The sequence below is a fragment of the Theropithecus gelada genome, chromosome 16, assembly GCF_003255815.1.
Source record: "Theropithecus gelada isolate Dixy chromosome 16, Tgel_1.0, whole genome shotgun sequence".
Lineage (NCBI taxonomy): Eukaryota > Metazoa > Chordata > Mammalia > Primates > Cercopithecidae > Theropithecus > Theropithecus gelada.
The window spans coordinates 63,018,498-63,037,165 of record NC_037684.1 but is presented as its reverse complement, the minus strand read 5'-3'; the positions used below and the strand labels follow the sequence as shown (position 1 = coordinate 63,037,165).

The 18,668-nt window shown below is 44.3% G+C and overlaps 1 protein-coding gene across 2 annotated transcripts; it reads right to left on the bottom strand.

The window, feature by feature from the left end:
• Positions 1-5,979: 5,979 nt before the first annotated feature.
• FBXO39 (F-box protein 39) lies at positions 5,980-16,643 on the bottom strand. 2 transcript variants are annotated; one of them, XM_025363144.1, is made up of 4 exons: positions 16,583-16,643; positions 12,654-13,756; positions 6,687-6,863; positions 5,980-6,343 (listed from the first exon to the last, which is right to left on the bottom strand). In XM_025363144.1, exons 2-4 carry the CDS (start codon positions 13,674-13,676, stop codon positions 6,215-6,217), a joined length of 1,329 nt encoding a protein of 442 aa, XP_025218929.1. In that variant the 5' UTR covers positions 13,677-13,756; positions 16,583-16,643; the 3' UTR covers positions 5,980-6,214. The 2 variants fall into 2 exon arrangements, with proteins under 2 accessions (XP_025218929.1, XP_025218930.1); XM_025363145.1 differs by having other exon boundaries at positions 12,654-13,786; positions 16,583-16,631.
• Positions 16,644-18,668: the final 2,025 nt, after the last annotated feature.

The window sequence follows — 18,668 nt, the reverse complement described above, 5'->3', positions numbered from 1 at the left end:
TCCAAATCACCATTTCCTAAAAAGCCTGAGTCAGCATCTTGCCAGGATACTGCCTCTGTAACAGCCCTAGGTGTGGGGTGTGGGGCAGCGAAAGGAGTGGGTGAGATTGGAATTCCTGCTCTGCACAAAATGGCTGTGAGGCTTCAGGGAAGTTACTTAACTTCTCTGATCTTCATTTTCTGGTCTGTAAATCAGATGAAGATCATTCTTCTTGCCAGGTTGTTGTGAAGATAAAATGAGTTATGGTATGTATAGTGCCTGATGTAGTGGGTTCCCACTAAATGGTACCTAGTTTCTTCTTAAATGAGTCAGTTTCCAATATTTTGAGAAAAAGCATCTGTGAACTAACAGTAAATATTGAAAAGTAGTACCAGAGCTTTAAAAAGTACAAATTTGTCCAGGCACGGTGGCTCATGCCTGCAATCCCAGCACTTCGGGAGGCCGAGGCGGGTGGATCACCTGATGTCAGGAGTTTGAGACCAGCCTGGACAGCATGGTGAAACCCCGTTTCTACTAAAATTACAAAAATTAGTCAGGCGTGGTGGCGGCTCCTGTAATCCCAGCTACTCGCTAGGCTGAGGCAAGAGAATCGCTTGAACCCAGGAGGCAGAGGTTGCAGTGAGCCGAGATCACGCCACTGCACTCTAGCCTGGGTGACAGAGTGAAACTCTGTCTCAAAAAAAGAAAAAAATAAAAATAAAAAGTACAAATTTCTGTTCTTTTCTTTTCTTTTTTTTTTTTTTTGAGACAGAATCTTGCTCTGTCACCCAATCTGGAGTACAGCAGCGTGATCAGGGCTCGCGGCAGCCTCGACCTCCCCAGGCTCAGGTGATCCTCCTGCCTCAGCCTCCTGAGTAGCTGGGACTAGAGAAAAGTACAAATTTCAAAATAATATCTCCCACATTTATTGAGCACCTATCATGTAGCAGGCAGAGTAGGGAGGGAGGCGAAGCGACAATAACCATGATAGCTGTGAGAACGGCCTTAGGGATCAGGAACAGCTTCCTGGAAGAGGAGCCGCCTAAACTGAGACAGGAAGGACGCTGATGAGCCTGTCTGAAACAGCCATTACCAATTGGTGAGCACCTGCTATGGAACAGGAACAGAAATTCAGCAGTCAAGGAGAAAGGTAGGAAGGACATTCCAGGAAGACGGGAAGGAAGAAACCGATGCTTGAAAGAGCAGGGTGCTTTTAGGCAAGTGTGGATGGGGCTGAGGGCTGGAGGCTGGGCAGAGATTGGAACTGGAGGCCTGAAGGCAATGCAGGAGGCCCAGCAATCCAGGTAGACATAAGAGAGACTGAGTTAAGACAGGAATATAGAAATAGTGAAGAAGGGACAGAGTCCAGAAATGTCTGGGGGCTAAGTGGCTTGGAGACTGATTTGTTATACAGGGTGAGGGACAGGGAGGGATCTAGGGTGGCTCCCAGGTTTCTGGCTTGAGTAACAGGGTGAATGGATTGCTGAGAGGGAACGTAGGAGGAGGAGGGCTTCTAAAAGGAGGGTGAAGGCCGGGCACGGTGGCTCACGCCTGTAATCCTAGCACTTTACGAGGCTGAAGTGGGTGGATCACTTGAGGTCAGGAGTTCGAGACCAGCCTGGCCAACATGGTGAAACCCCATCTCTACTAAAAATACGAAAAATTAGCCGGATGTAGTGGCAACTGCCTATGATCTCAGCTACTCAGGAGGCTGAGGCAAGAGAATCGCTTGAAGCAGGGAGGCAGAGGTTGCAGTGAGCTGAGATAGTGCCACTGCACTCCAGCCTGGGCGATAGAGTGAGACTCTTGTCTAAAAATAAAATAAATTAAGGGTGAGGGCGGGAGAGCCAAGGGGGCAAGCTCTCTCTCTCTGAGTATGAGGAGTCCGTGGGTGGAGAGAGGTCTGGCTGTAGCAAGAGGGCTGGGAGACATCTGCAGACAGGTGGTGGTAGAAGCCGCCGAGGGGCTGAGTCTTGAGAAACATCAACACTCTCAGGTTGGGCGAAACATCCCAGGGGCTAGAGGAAGCCAGGAGAGCATGGGTGTCATGGGTGCCACTTTTTTTTTTTTAAGACGGAGTCTCGCTCTGTCGTCCAGGCTGGAGTGCAGTGGCGCGATCTCGGCTCACTGCAAGCTCTGCCTCCTGGGTTCACCCCATTCTCCTGCCTCAGCCTCCCGAGTAGCTGGGACTACAGGCGCCCGCCACCACGCCCGGCTAATTTTTTGTATTTTTAGTAGAGATGGGGTTTCACCGTGTTAGCCAGGATGGTCTCGATCTCCTGACCTCGTGATCTGCCTGCCTCGGCCTCCCAACATCCTGGGATTGCAGGCGTGAGCCACTGCACCCAACCTCGGGTGCCACTTTTTGAGGCACTGGGTCAGCAGGTCAAAGGCTCCAGAGAGTCAGCTGAGAAAGGAAAAGCGTCCTCTAGATGTGGCAATTAGGCAGCCACCAATGACACTTTGCCAAAAGCAATTCCAAAAGAGTACTGGAGGAAGAAGTCAAGAAGTGTAGAGGCTTATGTTTGTTTTACCTATTGTCTATTTGTATTAGAGATGGGGTCTCGCTCTGTTGCTCAGGCTGGAGTGCAGTGGTGTGATAGAGGCTTAAAGATGCTTATCTTTGGCTGGACTTTGAAAAGAAATTGACTAACCTCTGCCATCTGCTGATACGTACACTGCCTCAAGGGCTGAGAAAAGCTGATAGGACAGAGAAGAAATAGTGAAACATCTCCCTGTTTACTACAGGCAAGCCTACAGTCCACATTATAAAAGAGCAGGCTGGCTCCTTTCAATGTGGCCTACAGCCCTAAAAAATGTGTGTCTTGAAGGCATACACCTTAGAGCTGTGAATGGAGACTTTGAAAAGTATCTAGTCTAGCCCAGAAATGGAATTAGCAGAATGCTATCAACCTACTTGTATTCCAAACACTGAAGTCTCATTAATACCTAAAAAGCCTGAGCCAGCTTTTTTTTTTTTTTTCTTTTTTCTGGTTTACCTTTATACCAATTGCATAATAAAGTCATTATGGAGCACAGGGTAGCTTGGTTTGAGGCTTATGTGAGTTGTGGCTGTCAGTCCCTGGCGTATATTCCTTAAAATCCTTAAAGAAGACAAGTTACTTATAAAATACTTCCCGTTGCCTGCCTCACATCATAAATGGCATTTAAAAGGACAATCTCAATTAGGTTCAGAAAGTCCTTATTGGAGGGAGTTAGCATTTCTCAGATTTGTTGGGGTGGTTAAATTTAAGGAAAGAATAGCTTTATGTTGCCATGGAGATTAACGTGTCAGTAACAAGCCGTATTGACGGGTGCCTGTTGCTCAAGCTGGTACAGACCTTTGTTCCCTCATCATCTCTGGATACCATGGAAAATCCTCAGCATTTTGGAGTCCTTGAGGTCTGTTTGTGAATAAATGCCACCTGTGAGTGCCATGTGGTGGATGGTGAGTCTATGACAGTTGCCAATCCTTTGTCTGACAGTGTCACCAACACTTCTCACTTCCGAAAACCTCAGCTAAGCAACTATATGGGCACAGCACACAAGAGGCAAGACAGACAAAATCTGAAATGTCACTTGTTAAAAGTGTTCTGGGATTTTATTAATTTGTATCTATTGAGAAAAAGAACTCTATGCCATCGCATGCACAAAACCCTCAAAGGACCAGAAGTAATACAATGTCTATGGCATGGGCTCAGGAATTTATTATCATTGATCCTCTCTTCCAACCATGCTCTTCACTTAGTAGAATTACGGTACAACAGACCCCAAATCCTCTTGCCGTGGGGGATAATATGTAGGAATTAAGAGCAGAGCTCTGGAATTGGGTTGGGTTTGACACTCCCTTCCAGCACTTCCTAAATACGTGACGGGGCAGGTTAGACTTGGCAACCCTTCAGGATCCCTCTAAAAGAGGGATAACAGTAATCTCTACTTTCTAGAGCTGTGTGAGGATTAAATGAAACTAGGTGAATTTATATCTAGCATGTAAACACTCAACCAGTGACCACTTTAATATCTGTCTGAGATAAGCTGGGTGGAGGAAGGGAGAGGGAATGGGTTCTTCGCATTCTGTTGTTTAGGTGGAAGAAAGAGTCTTGGGTTCTAAATCTGGAGACTTTGTTATTCGTTCTGCCACAAATTGGCTGTATGCCTCGGGGTAAATTAACTTCCTTAGAGCCTGTTCCTTCATATATTAAACAAGATAAAAGCCTCCACAGGCCAGGTGTATGTGTTGCAATGCATGTAATTAATTTTTTTTCTTCATTTACACACAGAGAAGCTGAAACTCAGGGAGGTTAAATTCTTACCCAAAGGCACAAGACAAGTGCATGGCAGGCCAGTACTCAACCCCAGACACCTGGCTCCAAAAGCCAGGTTTGGAGCCATCAAACTTGGCCATTTACGTCTATGTTCAACGTCACAGACCCAGTCCCAGCATATTTGTGGAAAAATGAAGGAGACACAGCAAAAACAGAGGCAGGAGATTGGAATCCATGATGCCATTAAGTCAGGGGCTGAGTTCCTTCTGTGGGAGGGAGTTCCGGCTCTGAGCAGACTCCTCCTAAAAGTGGGGCTTTTCCTGCTTCATCCAATGGTAGTCTGGAGATTTCTATGCATCTGAGATCGGGCCCAGACAATGTCAATGTCAGGAGGTTCCCACATGAAGGTCAGCAGATACAAAGGATTTATAAACTGATAATGTCAGTCAGTAGAAAACGTGATTCGATTTGCTCCATGGTTACACACACCTTTTCAGGTGCACAGGTCAGCAGGAGTCAGGGTCCTCTAGTAAGAAGCTACTCTGGGACCAGGTGTGGTGGCTCACGCTTGTAATCCTAGCACTTTGGGAGGCTGAGGCAGGTGGATCATTTGAGGCCAGGAGTTGGAGACCAGCCTGGCTAATGTGGTGAAATCCATCTCTACAAAAAATATGAAAATTATCTGGGCATGGTGGCACATGCCTGTAGTCCCAGCTACTTGGAGGCTGAGGCAGGAGAATTGCTTGAACCTGAGAGGCAGAAGTTGCAGTGAGCTGAGATCGCACCACTGCACTCTAGCCTGGGCAACAGAGCGAGACTCCGTCTGAGGACTAAGCTCTTATTATTATTATTATTTTTTAATCTTGCCCAAATTCCTGTCGAAGGGGTCTGAGGAGGAGTCATGCCCTACAAGCCATAAATTCTAGTCAGATGGGTTTTATTTAACCCTGTATATAGTGACTTTCCAATCTGACTCTGGCATAACAAGGAAGAAAATCAAAATGTTTTATCCCAAAATATATTTCCTTGTCATACCTTGAAATTGCCCTGCAAAGTCTCTTGTGGGAAAAATCCACATTCTATAGAGAATCGCCTTTCCCTTTTGTTTTCCTTCCTTCCTTTCCAGTTCCAGGAGATAATGAGCTAAGAGCCAGGGACCATTTTAAGTCCAATAAGAAACATTTTACAACTTGCTCTCTCTGAAGTCAGCTGTCTGAGAGCTTCCTTTGCGCAGTAAAACTTGGTCTCCACAATCCTTTATCTTAACCCAAACATTTCCTTTCTGTTGATCCCAGGTCTTCAGATAAACTCAACCAATTGTCAACCAGAAAATGTTTAAATTTACCTACAGCCTAGAAGCCCCTGCTTTGTTGCCCCACCTTTCTGAATCAAACCAATATATTTCTTAAATCTATTTGATTGATGTCTCATGCCTCCTAAAATATATAAAAGCAAGCTGTACCCCGATCACCATGGGCACATGTTCTCAGGACCTCCTGAGGGCTGTGTCACAGGCCATGGTCACTCATATTTGGCTCAGAGTAAATCTCTAAAAATATTTGGCTCAGAATAAATCTCTAAAAATATTTTACACAGTTTGAGTCTTTTCATCAACACATCTCAAAAAAAAAAAAAAAAAAAAGGAAGCTACTCTGAGTGGCTTTGGGTTTTTAGCTCTGTGGATGAGTGAGGGTGTCAAAAAGCAAAACTGACAAAAAGAGAAATTACACCTGGATAGTTGGTAAACATAGCGCTTTAAAGCCACCTGGAGCCTTCAGGTCATCAGCAGTCTCAGCCTTTGCTGGGCTGCTCCTGTTGGTATTGAACTGACCAAAAAAAAAAAAAAAAAAGAGAGAGAGAGGAGGGGAAGAGAGAGGAGCAAAAGGGCTGGCCATGCCCGAGTGTAGTTCTAAGAGAAATGATTTTCAAGTTCAAAGTGCTCCTAGCTTTCTTCATCTGTAGAGCATTCATTACATCATAGGGTAAGCGATGACGAAATAGCTAAGCTCTGAGTCGATCAGCTTTCTATACTTCCTGTAAATTTCCCGCAGGGTCCTGTCCTCTTCATTCGTCTCATATCTGTTTGTATAAATTCTCACCTGTGCCAACAGAGAAATACATCCACATATGAGCACACACACACACACACACACATACACACACACAGAGACACATTGTGACTACACTTTTCAGGGCTTGACAACAACTTAAATGATCTACACATACAGTTGTTGAATCAGGAAAATATGTTGGCAGAATCAGGAAAAGACCAAACCCAACTGCTAGAAAAAAGAGCTCCAAATTCCCTTCTGTGAAACTGCGGATTTCCAATGAACAGATGATTCTGTTCATTGCCTCATCTCTGCCCTTCATTCCAGAGCGGAAGTACCATTCCCGGATGCCCCCACTCCACCCCATGGAACCAGCCTGGGGACCGCTTACCTTGAGCGTGCGCAGGGCACACTGCCGTTCTTTCTGACTCTTCAGGATCCGCTCCACAAACCTAACATCAAGGAAAGCCCAGATTTTGAAGTAAAACAACTTCCTGCAGGATATGATGAGGAGGTGCAGCTCCTCGTCCAGTGACTCGTGGTTGTTGTTGAATTCAAAAGTTAATTTCTGGAAAAGCACCAAAAGGGAAGATGTGTGTGGGCACAGACGCTGAGACTGGCTGGGTTGTCCTGTAACAGTTCCACGACCTGGCTCTGGGCCTGATAGCTATGATGGTTTGGGGGCTTTTAATTTTAATTTTTAATTTTTGTGGTACATAGGTATATATATTTACAGGGTATATGGGATATTTTGATGTAGGCATACAATGTGTAATAATCACAATGGGGTAAATAGAGCATTTATCCTTTGTGTTACAAACAATCCAATTATACTCTTTTAGTTATTTAAAAATGTACAATTAAATGATGATTAACTATAGACACCCTGTCGTGCTATCAAATACTAGATCTTGTTCGTTCTTTCTAACTTTTTTTGTACCCATTAACCATCCCCACTTCCCTCTCCACCCCCTACTACCCTTCCCTGCCTCTGGTAACCATCCTTCTACCCTCTGTCTCCATGAGTTAAATTGTTTTAATTTTTAGCTCCCACAAATAAGTGAGAACATGCAAAGTTTGTCCTTCAGTGCCTGACGTATTTCACTTAACATAACGACCTCAGTTGCATCTATGTTATTGTAAACGAGAGAATCTCATGCTTTTTTGTGACTGAATAGTACTCCATTGTGTGTATGTACCACATTTTCTTTATTCATTGATGGACACTTAGGTTGCTTCCAAATATTGGCTATTGTAAACAGTGCTGCAATAAACATGAGAGTGCAGACATCTCTTTGATATATTGACTTTCTTTCTTTGGGGTATATACCTAGCAGTGGGATTGCTGGATCGTATGTAAGCTCTATTTTTAGTTTTTTGAGGAACCTCCAAACTGTTCTGTACAGTGGCTGTACTACTTTAAATTCCCACCAACTGTATATGAGAATTTCCTTTTCTCCACATCCTTTCCGGCATTTGCTATTGCCTGTCTTTTGAATAAAAATTGTTTTAACTGGGGTGATATAATATCTCACTATGGTTCTGATTTGCATTTCTCTGATGATCAGTGATGTCGAGCACCTTTTAATATATCTATTTTGCCATTTATATGTCTTCTTTTGAGAAATACCTGTTCAGGTCTTTTGCCCATTTTTAATTGGATTACTATTTTTCCTATCGAGTTGTTTGAGCTCTATGTATTCTGGTTGTTTATTAATCCCTTGTGAGATGGGTAGCTTGCAAATATTTTCTCCCATTCTTCCTGTGGGTTGTCTCTTCACTTTGTTGATTGTTTCCTTCGTTGTGCAGAAACCTTTTAACTTGATGTGATCCCATCTGTCTATGTTTGCTTTGGTTGCCTGTGCTTGTGGGGTATTACTCAAGAGATCTTTGCCCAGTCCAATGTCCTGGAGAGTTTCCGCAACGTTTTCTTGTAGTAGTTTCATAGCTTGAGGTCTTAGATTGAAGTCTTCAGTCCATTTTGATTTGATTTTCATATATGGCAAGAGATAGTGGTCTAGTTTCATTCTTCTGCATATGGATATCCAGTTTTCCTAGCACCGTTTACTGAAGAGATTGTCCTTTTCCCAATGTATGTTTTTGACACCTTCGTCACATGTGAGTTCACTATAGATGAATGAATTTGTTTCTGGGTTCTCTATTCTGTTCTGTTGGTCTTTATGGGATTAATAAATAACCAGAATATATAAGGAGCTCAAAATCTGTTTTTATGCTAGTCTCATGCTGTTTTAGTGACTATAGCTCTGCAGTATAATTTGAAGTCAGGTAATGTGGTTTCTACAGTTTTGTTCTTTTTGGTCAGGACAGCGTCAGCAATTCTGCATCTTTTGTGATTCCATATATATATAAATTTAAGGTTCTCTGTTCTATTTCTGTGAAGAACATCATTGGTATTTTGATAGGATTGCACTGAATCTGTAGATGGCTTTGGGTAGTATAAACATTTTGACGATACTGATTCTTCCAACTCATGAACATAGAATATCTTTCCATTTTTTGTGTCCTCTTCAATTTCTTGCATCAATATTTTATAGTTTTCATTGTAGAGATCTTTCATTCCTTTGGTTAATTCCTAGGTATTTAATTTTATCTGTAGCTATTGTAAACAGGATTACTTTCTTGATTTATTTTTCAGATTGTTCACTGTTGGAATATAGAAATGCTACTGATTTTTGTATGTTGATTTTGTATCCTGCAACTTTACTGAATTTTTTTAGCTGATAGTTTTTTTTGGTGGAGTCTTTAGGTTTTTCCAAATATAATATCACATCTTCACACAAAAAATATTTGACTTTGTTTTCTATTTGGATGCTTTTTATTTCTCTCATCTGATTGCTCTAGCTAGGACTTCCAGTACTATGTTGAATGGCAGTGGTAACAGTGGCATCCTTACTTTGTTCCGAATCTCAAAGAAAAGGCTTTCAGTTTTTCCCTATTCAATATGATACTAGCTGTGGGTCTGTCATATATGGCTTTTATTGTATTGAGGTATGTTCCTTCTACACCCAGTTTTTTTGAGAGTTTTAATCATGAAGGGATGTTGAATTTTATCAAATGCTTTTACAGCATTGATTAAAATAGTCATATGTTTTTTGTTCTTAATTCTGTTGTTATGAGGTATCACATTGATTTGTTTGCATATTTTGAACCATTCTTGCATCCCTGTGATAAATCCCACTTGGTGAGGATGAATGATCTTTGTAATGGGTTGTCAAATTTGGTTTGCTAGTAATTTGTTGAGAAATTTTCCATCAATGTTCATTAGGAATATTTGCCTATAGTTTTCTTGTTTTTGATGTATCCTTATCTGGCTTTGGTATCAGGGTAATACCAGCCTTGTAGAATGAGTTTAAAAGTATTCCCTCTGCTTCTATTTTTTTGGAGTAGTTTGAATAGGATTGGTATTAATTCTTCTTTAAATATTTGATAAAATTCAGCAGTACAGCCGTCAGGTCAAGGGCTTTTCTTTGCTTCGGGACTTCTTATTACAGCTTCTGTCTTGTTACTTGTCAATGGTCTGTTAAGGTTCTGGATTTCTTCATGGTTCAATCTTGGTAGGTTGTAAGTGTCTAGGAATTTATCCATGTCTTCTAGGTTTTCCAATTTATTGGCATACAGTTGCTCATATTAGGCTCTAATTATCCTTTGTATTTCTCCAGTATTGGTTGTGATGTCTCCTTTTTCATCTCTGATTTTATTTATTTGGGTCTTCTCTCATTTTTTTCTTATTTTGGCTAATGATTTGTCAATTTTGTTTATCTTTTCAAAAACTTTATTTCCTTGATCTTTTGCATTATTTGTTTCACTTGCACTCATTCCTGCTCCAATCTTTATTGTTTCTTCTACCAATTTTGGGATTGGTTTGCTCTTGGTTTGTTTAGTCCTTTAAAGTGTATCACTAGAACGTTTATTTGAAGTTTTTCTTCTTTTTTGATGTAGGCGCTTATAGCTATAAACTTCCCTCTTAGTATTGCTCACTGTATCCTATAGGTTTTGGTATGTTGTGTCTCTATTATTGTTTGTTTCAAAAATATTTCAATTTCCTTCTTAATCTCTTCATGAACCACTGGTTATTCAGGAGCATATTGTTTAATTTCCATGTGTTCATATAATTTCCAAAATTTTTCTTGTTATTAATTTCTAGTTTTATTCTGTTGTGGTCAGAGAAAATGCTTGTTATAATTTCAATTTTTTGAATGTTTTAAGACTTTTTTGTGACCTAACGTGTGGCCTATCCTTGTGAATGATCCATGTTCTAAGGAGAAGAATGTGTATTCTTCAGCCATTGGATAAAATTTTCTGTAAATATCCTTTAGGCCCTTTTTGTTTCTAATGCAGATTAAGTCTGCTGTTTCTTTGTTGATTTTCTGTCTTGAAGATCTACCCAATACTGAAAGGGGGGTGTTGAAGTCTCCAGCTGTTATTATATCAGGGTCTATCTCTCTCTTTAGCCCTAATAATATTTGCTTTATATGTCTGGGTGCTCCAGTGTTGAGTGCATATATATATATTTACAATTGTTATATCCTCTTGCTGAATTGACTCTTTTGTCATTATATAATGACTTTCTTTGTCTCTTTTTATAGATTTTGTATTGAAAACTATTTTGTCTGATATAAGCATAGCTACTGCTGCTCTTTTTTGGTTTCCGTTGGCATTAAATATCATTTTCTATCTCTTTATTTTCAATCTACGTGTGTCTTTATAGGTGAAATATGCTACTTGTAGGCAGCAGATAACTGAGTCTTTCTTTTTAATCTGTTCAGCCACCTACATCTTTTGATTAGAGGGTTTAGTCCATTTATATTCAATGTTAGTATTAAGTAGGAACTTACTCTGGCCATTTTGTTATTTGTTTTCTGGTTGTTTTGTGGTCTTCTCTTCCTTCTTTTCTTCCTTCCTGTGTTCCTTTTAGGGAAGGTGATTTTCTCTGGAGTTATGTTTAATTTCTTGCTTTTTATTTTATTTATCTGTTGTATGTTTTTAGATTTGAGATTACCATGAGGCTTGCAAACAATATCTTATAACTCATTATTTTAAACTGATGACAACTTAACACTGATTGCATAAATAAATGAATAAAAACTTTTTACTTTAACTTTGTCTCCCTACAGTTTAACTTTTTGTTGTTTCTATTTGTATCTTATTGTACCGTCAATGTCTTGAAAAGTTGTTGTTGTTATTATTTTTGATCAGCTTATATGTTTGTCTTTCTACTTAAGATATGAGTAGTTGACTCACCACAATTCCGGTATTACAATATTCTGTGTTTTTCTGCGTACTTACTATTACCAGTAAGCAATAGTAAGTATACATCTTGTACCTTCAGATGATTTCCTATTGCTCATCAATGCCCTTTTCTTTCAGATTGAAGAACTCCCTTTAGCATTTCTTGTAGGACAGGTCTGGTGTTAATGGAATTTGGTGGCTTTTTAGATAAGGGACATTGGACATGTAGTTCTTAGAGGAAGAGATTTGAGAATGATAGTGATCTCATCCAAGTTTGCAAAACTTGGAATTTGGAGGCAGTATACTTGGAGTATACAAGGTGCTCGTCCCAGCCCTGCAGTGGACTGGCTGGATGACTGTGGGCTGGTCACTGAACCTCAAGTTCTTCTGCAGCATACAAGCACCATGACGATGTCTGCCTTACCCCACCTTAGGGTTATATGGATCCCTAATGAGGTACTAGCACCTTGCAGTCCATCCATGTTTGCAGAGATACATAAACCTGTTAATATCAATTGTCACAACCACTGTGAGGTCCTTGGAAAGACAAAATGATCCTGATCTTACAGATGAGAAAGCTGCTAGATTAGGGAACAGCCCGAAACTCAGTTCTTCAGTTGTGTAAATCAAATTTGACTTTTTGTCTGGACTGGTCCTTCCCATTCTATCTCCCCAGTTACCAGGCACTGGCACTGCTATAACCAGACAGATCCCCCAACTGAGATCTGACCATAGGAGTCACAGGGTCTCCTGCATGCTGCTGTGACCTGGTGGAAAGGTAGGAAGAGGCAGCCCAGCTGCTCTTCACCTGCAGGGCACCTCCTGGCTCAGGCTTCATAGCTCTGAGTGGGGATTTAGGGGCTTTCCCTGGCTGACAGCTAACCAGATAATTCCTTGTGTCTACCACATGTAGGAAGTGAGTGGCAGCTTTTGTTGCCTACTGTGGTCTTGGGAGGAGGGGAGAAGGCTTAGTTGGTGATATTTGCTAGAACTTCAATTTGAGATTGAGTGAACATTTGGGAGCCCAGCCAAGAGCAGGCAGCAGTGGGCTTTCTTCTGGGGAAGCCAGTCACCTAAACAGCAGTCACTCCTCACAAGTCCTACCTACCTGCAGAGTGTGCCGGAAGGTGGGCAGGAGATCTATCAGAGTGGGTCTCATGGACCAGTCTGGGTCACTGAAATAGCAGCTTCTCAGACTGATGCTCCTGACTGGGATCTCCTGCAAGAGGATTCGGGCCAAGCGTTCGTACTTCATGATCCGTTCAAAGTAGAAGTTCACCTTCAGATTGGTGGCCTGCCTGGCCAGCTTGGCCCAGGACATACCCCAGATGACCTGTCCGTGGGGGTCATGAATGTGGCATTTGATGTTTATGGTCCAGAGGGTGCTGGCGTTCTCACACAAATTCTCAAGCAGCTCGTCGGAGATACAGTTGTAGTTGAGGTTCAGGGACACAAGATTGTGGAATGTGGACATGGTCTTTTTGAACTGGGGGCTGCTATAGACAGCAAGGTGATGACTGAAGTAGTCCTCGATGTTGAGTTCCGAGATCATATTCTCATTCCTCAGGTGGCTGAGGGAGTCGAGAATGTGGCAGCCTTGCTCCACGGTCAGCCTGGCCCCTTTTAGGTTGAGGTAATCCAGGTGTTTGCCCATCTTCTTTAAGAAGAAGCTCAAGCTCCTGATGAATGAGCTCCTGATGCTGTTCCTCCACACCAGGCGGTCCAGCTCCAGGTGTTGGATGGAAAGAGATTTTAGACGGTTGTTGCTCTTACTCAGACAAGACAGGAGGCCCCGCATGGTGACCTGGAACTTCTTGGTCAAGACAGCATTGTAAGGATTCAGGAATTTGACCTCCAGGCGCTCCAGATAACGACCAAACTTCTTAACATACCAAAGAGCTGACTCAACTTCAGATGCATGTACCCTGGAAGGTCTCCCGCTGAAGGTGATGGTCCTGTACCGCCAGAGGTCAGCAGAATACATCATCTGGTTCCACTTTCTGCAGACAAGAGCAGCCCTGGACCTGTCCCTGTCTCCTAGCCACCAGAAAACACGGCACAGACACACATCGGGCAGAGTGGCCCAGCAGCTCTGGTCTTGGGGCTGGATCAGTTCACTTTCTTCGTCCATCCAGGAACTGGGATGTAGAGTGCAGCTGTGTGTTAGGCAGGGCTTCCAAAAATGAGGAAAGGAAAGCAATCACTTGCTTTCTGTGGGGAGTAAAAAAGAAGAGCCATTATCTGTCAAACAGAGATGAAACTCAAATGAACCAGCTTTCCCTGTGGTCCCAAGTGCATTGGGCACTGTGCTAGGTGTGGGTGGTTCAATGATACATTCATGATACAGTCCACACCTGCAAGGATTTCACAGTCTATCCAGGGATACAGACCAGTACTCAATTATAACCCGGTGAGAGAGTGGGAAGGTTCAGGCAGACTCTAGTGTGGGGTCGCGCACATGGAGGGTGACTTACTCTGTTTGGCTAAATACAGTGTTTGGAAGTAGAGAGGGCTGCTCAGAGGAGGTGATGCCTGAGTTGGGTTTTGAAGGGTGAGTAGGATTTGTGAGGCAGATCAGGTGGGCCTAGTGGTAGTGGTGGAGGAACTGATGCATTCTGGGCAGAGGGAACAATACGTGCAAAGCCACAGAACTGTGAGCTGGGCGTAGTGGCTCATGCCTGTAATCCCAGCACTTTGGGAGGCCGAGGCGGGCGGATCACCTGAGGTCGGGAGTTTGAGACCAGCCTGACCAACATGGAGAAACCCTGTCTCTACTAAAAAAATACGAAATTAGCCGGGCATTGTGGTGCATGCCTGTAATCCTAGCTACTTGGGAGGCTGAGGCAGGAGAATCGCTTGAGCTGAGGAAGCGGAGGTTGCTGTGAGCTGAGATCGCGCCATTGCACTTCAGCCTGGGCAACAAGAGTGAAACTCCGTCTCAAAAAAAAAAAAAAAAAAAAAGAACTGTGAATGTATGTGACGTGTTCCCGTTCAGGGAACTAAAAATGGTTTGGTCATCTGGCACTTGTTACGTGGGCTGGAAATGGAGGAACTGGATCACGTGGGAGCAGTGGGAGGTGCTGGATCAAGGGGTCCTGAGTGAAGGCATAAAGATTATGTCCTAGAGGCCAGAGAGTCCCACTTCCCATTTCCCCAAGATTTTGGAATCCTGACATGGCCTGTCCCCTTCCGGTATCTAGCTACATTGTGGACAGTTGTGTTTACATTCAAGAGCTGTAACAGCAGAACAGGGTGGAAAACCCCAGCTGAGGTCACGGAGAGCCATGAAGGTTGATGGGTCACATGTCTGGAAGCCACGTGGTGAGTTTTGAGGTATGGGAAGGACACTCTGGGGGGAGGGTGGGTAGAGGAAGGATGGTCAAGAGCAGAGTCCCGGCATTGTGGTGGGAATGGGGATGTGTTTGCGAGTTCTTTAGAAGACACGATTTGGTAACTGTTGAAGGAAGAGGTGAGGAAGTCTGGAAAGTGTCTGACCTATAATCTGTGTCCTTGCCTTTTCTCCCAAGGGACCCACACACCCCTTGACGTCCTCCTTCTGCTTTTAAGAAGTTACTTAAACATTTAACAAATGAAGAAATAGGTCTCTTCAACCACTTGTGAACTGTGCAAGGCTAGGGGCCTCCACAGCACTCCACCAAGCAAAGCTCCTAAAAGGTGCTGCAGAAGAGATAAACCAATTTAAAAGCTCCACGAAGCGAAGACTTGGAACCAACTCAAATGCCCATCAATGATCAACAGGATTAAGAAAATGTGGCACATATACACCATGGAATACTATGCAGCCATAAAAAAGAATGAGTTCCTGTCCTTTGCAGGGACGTGGATGAAGCTGGAAACCATCATTCTCAGCAAACTAACGCAGGAACAGAAAACCGAACACCACATGTTCTCACTCATAAGTGGGAGTGGAACAATGAGAACACATGGACACAGAGAGGGGAACATCACACACTGGGACCTGTTGCGGGTGGGGGGCAAGGGGAGGCAGAGCATTAGGACAAATACCTAATGCATGCGGGGCTTAAAACCTAGATGACGGGTTGATAGGTGCAGCAAACCACCATGGCACATGTATACCTATGTAACAAACTTGCATGTTCTACACATGTATACCTATGTAACAAACCTGCACGTTCTGCACATGTATCCCAGAACTTAAAGTATAATAAAATAAATAAATAAATAAATAAATAAAAGCTCCATGAAACCTTTTGGCCAGCAAGGTCGTAGGTGAGAAAAATCATCAGACACTGGTGCTGTAGGGTGGGGTTGGAAGAATATGTTTGTCTGGAAGAGTTGCTGCAAGGAGACTCGAAGTCCTATTTAATGACTGGGAGCCTCCCCTTATCCCCCCAGACCCCATCAGAGGCAGTGTAGCTTAGTGGGTTGGATCCTAGCTATGCGCATTGCAGTCGGATGACCTTAGGCAAGTCCATTGCTTTGTGTCTCAGTCCTCACATCTGTAAATGGGGTAGTAATAATGCCTTTCTCCTAGTGTTGGGAGGATTAAGTGAGCTGATACCTGGAAAGCACCAGGAACAGTGCCTACCCCATAGTAAACGCTATACAAGAGCTGGCTGCCATTAATAAGAAAGTGGGTGCTCAGGTACTTCTGCAACGTCCCGTCAAGGAAGGGAGGAATACAAACACATCCATTTCACAAATACGGAAACGGAGGTGTTGGAAGGTGAATAAAGTTTCCCAGGGAGAACGTGTAGTAAGTGGGGAGATGGGATTCGAACACAGGGTTGTTCCACCATATCACACAGCTGCCAATCAGGGAGGGAAATCTAAAGATATCCTACCCACCGCGGGAGGAGAGTTGGCCCGGCAACTCCTGCAGCCAAAGACGCTTCCCAGAGGAGGTGATGAGAGCAGCCCGCCTCCCCTACGCCGGCCTCGGGGCATCCCACCGCCACCCCAGCCTGCTCCCGCCCACGCTCGCCCGTTACTCGTTCGCTGAGCCCTGCTCGGGCTGCGCCCAGTTTGGGCTGCGGGGACTGCGAGCGCGCCTGCCTGCTCCGCCCGCGCAGCTGCTGCTCCGACGCCAACTCCGTGGGCGCCCGGGGTCTGCGCCTTGCTCTGGCCCAGGGTAAATGCCAAGCTCGGGCCGCCTTTGTGACGCGCCGCCACCTGCAAGACTCTGTTCCTGCCCCCAGGTCTCAGTCCCAAACCTACAGTTGCCAGGTCAGTGGATCCCACGTGCAGAGGGCCAGACGGGGCCCTGGCCAGGCGTTGCGAGGCGGGAGGCTCGGCCGGCGTTCCAGGTGAGGATGCTCCTGCCCTTCCTTCTGCACGCAGGGAAGACGGTCAGCCCCAGACTTGGGGCTCAAGCCCGTTCCGTTCGCTGCCTTTCCCATCCTGACCCAGCCCCGGGTTTTTTTTTTTTTTAATGGAAGCCGCCGCAGCGTGCTCAGCCCTCGGGTTCACTTTCCTCTCTTTAGACAAGGCTCCCAAAGGAAAGCCTTAAGCACCAGACTTACCTAGGCAAGACAAAGCCAGAGAACTGCTTTCACCGTCCCGTCAAGGAAGATAGGAATACAAACACATCATTTCGCAAATACGGAAACGGAGGTGTTGGAAGGTGAATGAAGTTTCCCACTGAGAACGTGTAGTAAGTGGGGAGGTGGGATTCGAACCCACGGTTGGTCCACCATATCACACAGGTGCCAACCAGGGAGGGAAAACTAAAGACGTCCTACCCACCTATTTTCCTCCCCTAGCAGAGGCGGGTGCCCTAACTGGGTCTCCTCAAAGCCCAGGCAGAAAGGTGGGAGTGTGCCGTTTGCGGCTGGATAGGTTGCATCGCTAGGCTTCCCCCAGCCACTCTCCCTGCCTGAAGCCTTCGAAGCCACCCCTCTCCACTTCACCTGGCCCTTACCCACTGTCCCAGCCTCCCTCAACACCTCGTGCTCCCCTTTCCCTGAGACTGCCCTCATCCTGGGGTCCCGGTTGTGGCCATCCCTGGCCCTAGAAAACCAGGGCGGAACCCAAAGAAAGGTGGAAAAGCAGCTTTTAGAAAGGTGTTTTTATTCTTTGGGGACAAAGCCGGGTTCTGTGGGTGTAGAGTTCTCCAGGTTCTCCAGGCTGCAGGCCCCAGAGGTTTAATCAGAACTTTCAGACAAAACTGGAACCTTTCTTTTTTCCCCTTGTTTATTTGTAGTCCTTGGGCAAACCATTGTCTTTGTTCGAAAGAAGGAAAATAGTCCAAACGTTTTAACTTATTTTTTTTTAAGGTTCGGGGGCACATGTACAGGCTTGTTATACAGGTAAACTGCATGTCACCAGGGTTTGTTGTACAGATTATTTCATCATTCAGATAAAAAGCATAGTACCAGGTAGGTAGTTTTTCGATCCTCACCCTCCTTCCATGCTCCAACCTCAGGTAGGCTCCAGTGTCTGTGGTTCCCTTCTTTGTATCCACGTGTACTCAATGTTTAGCTTCTACTTATAAGTGAGAACATGTGGTATTTGGTTTTCTGTTTCTGAATGAGTTCATTTAGGATAATGGTTTCCATCTCCATTCATGTTGCTGCACAGGACATGATCCCATTCTTTTTTATGACTGCATAGTATTCCATGGTGTATATGTGCCACATTTTGTTTTCTTTTTTTTTTTTTTGAGGCAGAGTCTCGCTTAGTTGCCCAGGCTGGAGTGCAGTGGCACGATCTCTGCTCACTGCAACCACCACCTTCCAGGTTCAAGCGATTCTCCTGCCTAGGCCTCCCAAGTAGCTGGGATTACAGGCGCTTGCCGCCACGCCCAGCTAAGTTTTGTATTTTTAGCAGAGACGGGATTTCGCCATGTTGGCCAGGCTGGGCTCAAACTCCTGACCTCAGGTGATCCACCGCCTCGGCCTCCCAAAGTGCTGGGAATATAGGCGTGAGCCACCGCACCTGGCTGCCACATTTTCTTTATCCATTCTACCACTGATGGACATTTAGTTTGATTCTATGACTTTGCTATTGTGAATAGTGCTGCCGTGAACATTTGTGTATATATGTCTTTATGACAGAATGCTTTAGATTCCTTTGGGTATATAACCAATAACGGAATGGCTGAGTCAATGGTAGTTCTGATTTAAGTTATTTGAGATATTGT